Consider the following 10,616-nt stretch of genomic DNA (forward strand, 5'->3'; position numbering starts at 1 on the left):
ACCTTGGTTTCTGTGAGGAATCAGGCTATCACTACTGTCTTACCTAACACGTCTAACCGATCAAACTGGACGCGGCAGATCTAACAATAAAGGAAAAGTTCAAAAAGGTGGCATATTCCCTTTAACCAGTGCCTCCTAATATCTGGAAGGTCGTTCATCGTCAGAATCGACATTTCCGGATCGTATTACCGTTGTTACCGACGCCCTACTGCTGACATTCTATTTCTCCAACCTTGAGGGTTTCAGACGCAAAATATACGTTTCATTATAAAGCCTTAACGTCTTCTGTATCGGGTATCCTGGCCCCCAAAGTTGTCAGAGTCCTTCGTCCTGGCATGTCTGTGTGCAATCCTATCATACGAGCCTGACTGGCTGTCCCCGTCTTCCCAGGAATGTAATCGAGTGTAATACAGACATCTGAAGCGAACCTCGCCGACGAGAACCGGCAATTTGCTTGTCGTTTCGGCTCAATTTCAAATGACATTTTCATCAGCGTCATCCAGGCTGCAGCCTTGATGCGATCCGTGGTGCCCTCCAAATGACTACAACCTTCAGCATCCCTCCAGGCGGCTCCCACTCTCCCGGTCCTTGGAAGCACTACATTGCCCGTCAAACAAATCTGATTGCTCTTGCAACCCATCCAGCTTCCGGCCAAACATCATTGTCTCGGTCGCTGCCACAATTTTAGGGAGGGTGGTAATCTCGCGAAGCCGCGTAATCTCTTCACTGCTCATTCTGTCTCCTGCACAGAGCGGATTTCAACCCGCGCTCGAAGAGATGCGTTGCTGCCCTTAACCACGAAGCATTGCTCATACTTAGAAATGCACCAAAGTCCCTGATTTGTCCCCTACCAGTTTCCTGTTGAAGCTTGAACTGTTGTGGATCTATTCTATCCCAAAGAACGAAAGGCTGTCACCAGACAATGCTGTAAAAACCAGGAACAGATGCGGTGACTTTTTACGTAGCGCGTATGCAAATTAATTGCCCTCCCAGATAGTAGCCAGAGAATGAAAGCTCCCGGTGTTTGGCATTACAACTTCTTGCAATGAAAACAGTTGGCTTCAAATGCCAATCTTCTTTTTTATGTCAATGTTCCTTTCTCCATGCCTTCTTCTTATCTCTTTAACTTCTCCTACAGGCTGATGGCAGATTGGACACAACGCTTAGGATGCTGCATATCACAATAAATCGCCTCACATTTTCATGTGTCGAAATGGATCCTGATCATGCATGTTGATGTTTGCTTGATAGTGTCGGTTTCCTGTACCTTCTAGTGCCATGAAGATCGGTTATTTCGGCATAAGGCCTGAAAATGTAAGTTTTTTGGTGTGTCCAAACGTTTTGCGCGCAGAGTATGATCGCTATGCTGGAGTGCTGAGAACAATAGTTAAGATGCCCTGGTAAAGCGGCACATGTAAATATGAAGTGCTCTCAAGCCATTTCTCCGCAAACCGCCTCGCACGCAAATTGTTGAAGTACACCTGTTTTACGTATATATGAAACGATTTGTTATGTCATCCCTCATTCGTGTTACCTTCTCCTTACCCAGGCACCTACCGCTCACTTAAGGGCCATCCATCCACAAATGCGAGCCTCCTTTTTCATCATGGCAGCCATACACCCTCAGCCTAGTAAAACTAATGGCATCCAAAGTATTGCCTTGAAACGAGCCTAGTCACGACACCAAAGCCTGCCAGCGCCCGAAAATAGCGCCGGCCGCCAGACGGAAGCCTGACAAATTATCCGTTCTGACACGTAATTCGGCGGCGGCGCCGTCTGCGTCATAATCGCGCCGGCCGCGCCAGAGTCGTGTCCAGCGTCCCGTCTGCTGTGTCGGCAGGCTTCCTGGGGCGTCAAAGGGCGGCGGGGCGGCCGACAGCGGCCTGCTGGACCAGGCGGCGGCGCTGCGCTGGGTTCGGCGCAACATCGCCGGCTTCGACGGTGACCCGGACCGGGTCACCCTGTTTGGTCACGGCGAGGGTGCCGCCTGCATCAGCCTGTTGGTCAACTCGCCCGGCTCTGGACGAGGGTGAGCCCACAATTAACCGTCGACAGGCTGCAAGAATGAGAGACGATGGTTTATGCCGTCGGGAAAATTTATGAATATATAATTGCACCAATATGTTTATCCGTTGATATGTATCTATGTATATGTGCATATATATGCATACAATATCCGACATGTTTTTTTCCTCATGTGCTACTTCCCCCATTGCAGGGAAAATCCAAAATTTCCAGTAGAAATTTAAACGTGAGGCTTGTAACCAGATGTGTCGTGTCCATTTCGAACTATAAAGCCAGTTTGCCACACCTCTTCCACAGAAAAAAAACAGGCTGTCCACGGCAATTTTGCGATTTGTCAGGCATTTTCGCTCATTTCTCCCGTCGGACTGTTTGTTTACCGCTATCGGTAAGGCTATTGTTTTCATTATTTTCAACAAAAGCTACTCTGGCTTTACCCACACGCAGCATGGTATTTTGTCAACAGGCTTGGGTCTACATCGCTTTGTCACAAATCGTGTAAGTGCCCATAATGTGTTATTTGATAAGCTTAGTGTATTACCAAGATTCGCACCCAGCGGAAACCCAGCGCCCTGCAGGCTTCCGTGCATTCTGTAGATCCATCGGGCGTCAGCAGCGTCAATGCATCGCTCCCGTGCATGTTGCAGATTCGTTGGGACATTGAAACTGATATATTATATATATATATATATATATATATATATATATATATATATATATATATATCCCAAATATACACATCTCACTGAACTCATGATAGATACTGAATACAATTAACTTAAGTTTGTGTTTACAAGTTTGGCCAAGCCTTTGCGCTCGGAACACGGGGATGTGAATCGCTTCTTGTATCGTGTGCGTGACTAAGGCGCATTTTGTTGTTGTCGTACGCATTTGGAACTAGCTCTGTGCATTCACTGCAGAACATTTTAGTGATAGCCTGCAACGTTGCCATTCCACTTTGACATGTGGGCTATATTGGGCTCAAGCATCCAGTAAGCATCGTATTTTTTCTTCAACCAGTGGTCAGGACCTTGGTGGATTGGCGTTTGTGAGGGATTATTCGTAATTTTAGCTGAATTTATTCTGACCCTTTCCAGACATGCAAATATTTATGCCGTACTCGCAGCGACACCAGAGAACGTATCAGCTGCTCAGGGCTGCTCTCGTCCCCCGGTGACGCGTCTCCATCTTCCCAGGCCTCTTCCATCGCGTGATCCTGATGTCAGGCTCGTCGCTGAGCCCGCTGGCGCTGGTCGAGTCGCCGGGCCAGCGCGCCGCCTCGCTGGGCCGCCAGCTCGGCTGCCCAACGCTGCCCGGCGTCAGCTCCGAGCCCAGCCGCCTGCTGGCCTGCCTGCGCCAGCACAGCGTCCAGCGACTGCTGGCCGCCGACGTGGGCCGGTTCCAGTTCCTGCCGACGTACGGGCCGAGCGCCGGCGGGGCGGCGCCGCGCTCGCAGGCGCCGCGGCGGCGGTATGACCTGCTGGTGGGCGTGGCCGGCCGGGATGCGACCGCCCTGTTCCGTGAGCGGGACATCAGCCGCGGTTTCGAGAGCGAGCGCCGTGACCGCTTGCTGCGCACCTTCGTCCGCAACGGCTACTGCTACAGCAACGTCGAGATCTTCTACTCCATCATCAACGCGTACACTAACTGGAGCAACCCGCGCCGTCACCCGATCACCGTGCGGGACGAGACGCTGGCGGCGCTCAGCGACGCGGCGTTCGTGGCGCCGGCGACGGCGGAGGCCGACCGACATGCCGCGGCTGGTTCTGGCGGTGGCCACAGACACAACACCTTCTTCTACGTCTTCAGCTACGTCGGGGATGTCGGTGAAGCGGCGAAGGTGAGCCTCGCTGCTCTAACAAGAAGGAGAAGGGGAGATGTTGGGGGAGGGGATAGAGACAAGGCGGTGCCCACCTCTACCCCCAGCTGCTGCTTGCGCCCAACTCTCGTTAGCAACAAACAAAATGTGTTCTGCTTGTTCGGTTGCCGAGTTGGCGACGGACTTTGATGAATCTGGAAAAGGATACTGCAGGAAGAATCCAAATGAAAACTTACAAGGCCCCATTGTGGCTAAGTAAAAAAAACTAAACAGACATCACCATTTACCATAGAATGCATATTTTGCCTGCAAGTCAAGTGCGTCAGTGATTTTGCAGAATCGTCAGTCGCTGTTCCGGTCACCTGGACAGTAGCAACGCATATGCGTAGACATTATTGCATCGACAGAGATCCCCCGGAGGATTCCAGGGCAAAAACGACCAGCCCATCTCGGCTCATCTCGTTGACGAGCTTAACCCACTTGCGATCAGACAACATCGACCGAGCAGCCCATATACGAGGGGAGAAGCTAAACATGTCGTAACTTGGAGGAGAAGTGGGCGATATGGGCACTTTCAGCTTTGCAGACCTCTAAAACAGAACACTAAAGAAGAAACCTGGCTTTCCTGATCAACACATTTCAGACTGCGTTCCACCGTCCGCGCGCTGGCCAAATAGTTTGCGATGATCATGCCCCGAAACAGGTATTCGAAACTTAACTTGCATGCTTCCGATCACCTCGTGCTCCGAACAAACTGGGGGGAGGGGGGGGGGGGGGCAGAGGGAGCTGAGTGGGCTTATCCTCCCTGCCGGCTGGCAGGAAAGTAGGAGTGTGTTTTTGCTCCTACAAATCTTAGGAGGCCGTTTTACCCAACAGAGGTTCTAAAGCCCATGTGGATTACCAAATTCAGATCAAGGAGACGCGATAACTGAACAAGAGGGTACTGGACGGGTCTCAGGAGACTTTTACATTACAAGCCTCATTTTCGCGATCATGAGACGGCCTTGCTAAATAATCTAGCTCATGCTTCATATTAGGAGGCCCAATTTTGTGTTAAGGATGCCCTTTGCTGGCTCGGAAGGCCACCGCTATGGGCTAGCAGGCCTCATTATAAACCGGGAGGCCCGTTGTAAACTAGGAGGTTTCCCATAGGAGCTAGGAGGCCCCGTTATTAACTAGTAGGCCCAGTTATGAACTAGGATGCCCCAGAAGTGAGTTAGCCGGCCCACTTTATGGACTAGGAGGCATCTTTATGGACGAGGAGGCATCGTTGTGGACTAGGAAGGCCATCGTTATGGACTAGGAGGACCCTGTTATGAACTGAGGGGCCTAATATCAACTACGGGGTCCCGGTATGAACTAGGGGTTCCTTTTCTGGACTAGAAGGTATCCCTTGTGTAGTAAAAGGCCTCCTTCTGAAACAGGAGGCCCCTGCCATAACTCAGCAGGACTGTAGTCAGACCATACTCGTAAGGGGTGGGTGGGTGGGTGCCATACCATACCGTTGATCCAAGAAAAGGGTGAACACTTTGTGTTGGCACGATTCTTTTTTTTAGGCTGGAATCACGTTACTGCTAGTGTAACCAGCCCTGCTCCGAACAAATTTTTAGCGCATTGAGCATGGTGGGCCGCCGGCGAGATAGAGTGGAGATACCGAGTCGGAATAAAAAGACACTAGAAAAAAACACCGCAAACACCTTGCCTTACGACTGCCGCATGGCGCGTGCCAGATGCAGACGTAGCATGGAAACCACAAGCCAAAACGGTTAACAAGCCGAATGACGACAGGATGAAAATGTAGTAAAGTAGTCGGCTGTAGAACAGACTTGGTACGGATGATATTGTTGGAATGCCCGTTGGATAGTAGCTGATTCATGGACAAAAGGCATGGGCGCACTTCGCACATAGGGTGAGATTTATGGGTGGGGAGGTTTTTCGTTACCTTATTCCTTCCGAAACTAGGAAATGCAAACGAAACAGTAAACCTTGGTATCGAAATCAGCGAAATGACAAGGGTTTTCGCGGTACGCATCAAGCCAAAATTTTCACTTTTAAGAGACTTCAATCAAACAAGTTTGTTTCGAAATGTGCAAACATTTATTGCATGTATATGTAGGTGCCTTCACCATTATTGAGCTATCGAGCCTTTATTTGATATGTCTGGACTAGCTGATCCGGGTCAGTCAAATTTTGAATTTCACACATCTTCCGCCATAATGCCCTCATGCATAGATGAAAAGCGCTAATGGGCTCACTGGGCTTCCCTATTACCACCCCTTTTGGCAGCTTTGCGACTGGTGGTGTCCATACTTAGCTCGAGCTACATCTTTGCAAGGTCAGATTCGATCATGTCACGGCAGCTCACGGGGTGTTGCCTTAAGCCATTTACTTTTGGATTTGCCATTGGTAAGCATTGATCGCAGCGGTTTTCTGCCGACCCCGCAGTTTTGCGTCCTATTCCGAATTGGACTGCGTATCGTTTGCATGGTTATCTCTGGGACCTTTTGAATTTAATACACGGCTGCCATATTCGTCGTGCTTTGACGTTCATCATACAAGAAAATTGCTCCGCACGCTTAACCGGGCTAAACGAAGCTCGCTGTTCTTACATATACATCGAGTGCATTATGCTGCACACTAGCTTGAAATTTGAACTTTCAAATACTACGGAGTTCATTTTACTTTCAAAATTATACTGGATGAGTGGCCGAAATCTCAGGAACACTTCAAGTAAACAGGAAAGAGGTACTGGCCTCCCAATAATTATCGAGCAGGCTTGACGGGCAAGATTTCCCTTACCAAATCCAAACGCTGTCCTTGGGGCTGTCCCCGCACTAGAGGCCTTCATCAGAACGATTTCCTGTACACAATCCCTTCGTCAACCAGACGGGTTGTGCCATACCTGGCCGCTTACCACCCTTCGCCAGTCACACCCATTGTTACACACCCATTTTCATTTTTCCAAGCATTTAATTGTTAATTACGGAATAGATGCGGGAATTTTCACATCCAAACTTACTCTTGCGCTGGAAATTGCAAAAAAAGTGTGAACAAAGAGTTATGAATGGAGCCCAAGCAGTAACAATGTGCACTATTTCGCGGGAATCTACCCAACACTTCGTAAACGACCCATACCAGCACCCAACATTGTCCACAAACCTGTAGCATACCACCGTGTTGCTCATATCACATCGGTATCTATGGGCTTACCCAACCCGTGAAGTGGCCTAGCCCACATCCAACCGCTACCCATCCCTTATCGGTTCAATCTAAACGTCACCGATCCGTTTGCTTTTTCGCAGTACTTAAGCTCTAATTATGGAAGAGTTTCGGGGAGGGTTCCGATCATCCGGACAACTCAGCTGGTTCCAGCGTTCGCCCTTCGATCCACCGACTCGTGGCGGGGTGGGCCCGAGTCGCTTATGCACTTGCCGTTAAGCTCTGACTGGGATGTCCCGCGGCGTATGGCAGCAGCCGCGCTTACGCTCAGGTGGTACTAGAGGGCACGACGAAGCGTGTCAATTATTGCGCCACGTTAAGTTTGGGCCGCATAATTCTAAAGGTTTACCCAGCATTCTACGAGCTGGTTACCCCATTTTATCCAGGAGACGTCCTTGAAATCCTGACCGCCCCCAAATCAAATTGCGTTGCGTCGACCTGAACCTAGCGATTTTGTTTTCGTCCCCATAACAGACAGCTGTTGAGTATTCCTTGACGCAAAAAGGTGTTCCGCCTCCTGGGATGCGGGGCCGATGGCTCCGCACGTTAAGATCGCAATCCCAGCCGCGTGCCCAGTGGGAGCTGCGCTTTAGTCAGAACCAGCGACGACCTTGCCATGTGCACTACGCGGAGCTGCGCTGTAGTCAGAACCAGCGACGACCTTGCTGTGTGCGCTACGCGGAGCTGCCGGACCAGGAGCTGACCTGAGCTACCGTTGGTGACTGTTGCAGCGCCTGGGCAGTGTGTCCGGTGGGAGCTGCGCTGTAGTCAGAACCAGCGACGACCTTGCCGCGTGCACAGTGGGTTCTGCGCTGTGGTCAGAACCAGCGACGACCTTGCCGTGTGCACTGCGCGGAGCTGCCGGACCCGGAGCTGCCCTGAATTGCCGTTGGCAGGGGCGGATCTAGCCTGGAGTTGTTTGTTTGTTGTTTTTTTTGGGTGGGGGGCAGCCGTTCGTCGCCAGCTGGCTGGTGTGGGATCCGAGTCCAGTGCATGGTGCCTCTCGCGAGTACCTAGTAGGGACACAATTCAAGCACCGAAATGCTTTTGAATCTCAAACAGAAGTAAAACAAAACAGTTAAAACAGTTAAATTTAAAACAGACGGTAAGTAGACGAAACTTTTATGAAGTTCTGGGAATGTTTTTTTTTTTGGGGGGGGGGGGGCAAAACATACTCTCGGAGTTTTTGGGGGGACCATGGCCCCGTGCCCCCCCCCCCCCTCCAGGATCCGCCTATGGCCGTTGGTGGCTGTTGCAGCGCCTGGGCAGTGTGTGCGGTGGGAGTTGCGCTGTAGTCAGAACCAGAGACTGCCTTGCCGTGTGCGCTGGCCGGAACTGCCGCGCCCTGAGCTGCCACTGGTGACTGTAACAGCGGCTGGGCAGTGTGCACACGGCCCGGAACTGTCCTGAGCTGCCGTTGGTAACTGTTGCAGCGGCTGGGCAGTGGAGCAACCCTGAGCTGCCGTTGGCAACTGTTACAGCCTCTGGGCAGTGGAGCCGCCCTGAGCTGCCATTGGTAACTATTGCAGCGGCTGGGCAGTGGAACCGCCGTGAGCTGCCGTTGGTAACTGTTGCAGCGGCTGGGCAGTGGAGCTGTTCCGAGCTGCAGTTGGTGACTGTTGGAGCGGCTGGGCTGCCCTGAGCTGCTGTTGGTGGCTGTTGCAGCGTCTGGGTAGTGTACACGGCTCGGAGCTGCCGTACGTGTTCGGTGACCCGCTGCTGCCGGCGGCGGAGACGGGCATCCGCTACACGTCCGGCCAGGCCGACCTCAGCCGCGCGGTCGTCGCTCTCTGGACCAACTTCGCCAAGACCGGGTGCGAGTTCACCACCGATGGGGCTGGAGTCGGCGCTTTGTGCGAGGAGGCGGGCTGAGCGAGTCCTGCGTCACGCTCCGCGTGTCAGAACTCATTGTGGTCTGTGGCGACAGACTTAGAAGGATTTGGTAGCCATTAAAGTAGGCGTTTGCAACGCGCCTGCATGCTTGCTGCCAAGTTGTAGAAAATATGACCCGAGCTGCTGGCAGTATCACATACGTGGCCAGTAGGCACTGCATGTTCTACCCCCTGTCCCTCCCCCTAGACATGCGCTGACCTTTCTCATGACCCCCAGGGACCCGAACGGGCCACGGCAGGAGGCGCGCGCCGCTCTTAGCGGCCGGGAGCGGAGCCGATACAGAGCCGTCACCTGGCCGCCCTACAACGCCACGCACCGCAGCTACCTGAACCTGGGTGAGACGAGCGACGCCACAGGGGACTCCGAAGCGGCCACTCGCCTGTAACGACGCCGCGCCGGCAGCTGCAGAAAGCTGGCACCGGTCGCACTCGTGTCTCGGTGGACGGGGACCATGGCAAAGTTAAATGAAGCTACTTTGAAACTGAGTGGGGCTCTTTCGTTTTCCTGGTGTCTGTTGTCACCTTTACTTCAGGATCCGGTTTTCGAGCGCAATGGCACTTGGAGTGAAGCTTGACATTTCATTCCGGTGGTCATTATCGAGTCTAACGAGCTTCAGGAGTTTTTCACGTAAGTTATTAACGGCATCAGAATGGTGCCCCACGCTGAGAACTCAGGTCTTGTAGGAAGCCTGATAAGAAACTGCGTGGTTGCAACAACTACTTTTTTGCATGTATATTATTTAATGTCTTCTGGTATGGAAGAGTACGATCCGATGCCTAAAGAGGTTGACATTAACGATGTGTGATGGACACACCCACACCCACACCCACACCCGCACACACAGCGCGCGCGTGCAAACACACACACACACGCATATATATATATATATATATATATATATATATATATATATATATATATATATATATGAATATGTAATGCGGGGCCTTTTCGATATCCTGTTTACCTACGGGGGTCTAGAACTGCCAAAAAGCACCGAGGGTCTCTCGGGATCTTCGCACCTCTAGTGCCAGGGGAGGCGGCATGACCCCAGGGCGCCCTGGGCTGCGCCACTGCGGCCACTGCATGAGGACGGGAAAACGTCGGCCTGATGGAGCGCGACGAGCGGACCGCATCAGCGTCCCGCCGACGATGGGCTGGCGATCGTCGCGCCGGGGCGTCCATGAGTGCGGGGAGGGGAGGAGGAGGGGGCTGCTGCGACTCTGCAGCTGTCTGGTTTGGCGCGAGCCGCAACTCATCAGTATGCAGCGCGGCGTCGGTCGGCGTCGACGCTGCTGAGAATCCGCGCTAATCTTACCGCGTGTGACGGGGCATGGCACCGGCTGCGGGCTGGCGATAACGGCCCGGGGCGGGGAACGCCCGCCTCTGCTGCGCGCGGCGAAACAAGGTGCTGTACATGCAGCAGGACGTGGCGGGGTGGGACTCGCGCAGCTGCATCAGACTGGGACGTCGAGCATGCACGACACGGCGAGGCGTCACAGACAGACGGCCGGTGCCGTAATGGAGCAAGTGTTGAAATGTTGGGCGGCGCCTCAGGGCTTGTGCTTGGACGCGCGAGGAATTTGCACCGATCAACTTATGTTTGGACCGCTGTCAGGATGATCGATCTGACGCTAACATCGCGCTCGCTCCGCAGGCTCGA

The 10,616-nt window shown here is 52.6% G+C and overlaps 1 protein-coding gene and 1 long non-coding RNA gene across 2 annotated transcripts; both read left to right on the top strand.

Moving 5' to 3' along the window:
* Positions 1 to 1,895: 1,895 nt before the first annotated feature.
* Positions 1,896 to 3,730, top strand: LOC119096585 (cholinesterase-like; the record flags this gene model as incomplete). The annotated part of the gene is made up of 4 exons (XM_037219490.1): positions 1,896 to 2,029; positions 2,620 to 2,630; positions 3,219 to 3,282; positions 3,559 to 3,730. Coding segments are annotated over 4 exons (381 nt in total), but the record flags the coding sequence as incomplete, so codon positions are not given.
* Positions 3,731 to 3,793: 63 nt separating this feature from the next.
* LOC119096578 (uncharacterized) lies at positions 3,794 to 9,268 on the top strand. Its single transcript, XR_005094071.1, has 3 exons — positions 3,794 to 3,862; positions 8,726 to 8,874; positions 9,170 to 9,268. It is a non-coding gene; the product is annotated as an uncharacterized LOC119096578 (long non-coding RNA).
* The last annotated feature ends 1,348 nt before the right edge of the window (positions 9,269 to 10,616 follow it).

This window comes from Pollicipes pollicipes, unplaced genomic scaffold (genome assembly GCF_011947565.3).
Source record: "Pollicipes pollicipes isolate AB1234 unplaced genomic scaffold, Ppol_2.1 Scaffold_2089;HRSCAF=2444_pilon_pilon_pilon, whole genome shotgun sequence".
NCBI lineage: Eukaryota > Metazoa > Arthropoda > Thecostraca > Pollicipedomorpha > Pollicipedidae > Pollicipes > Pollicipes pollicipes.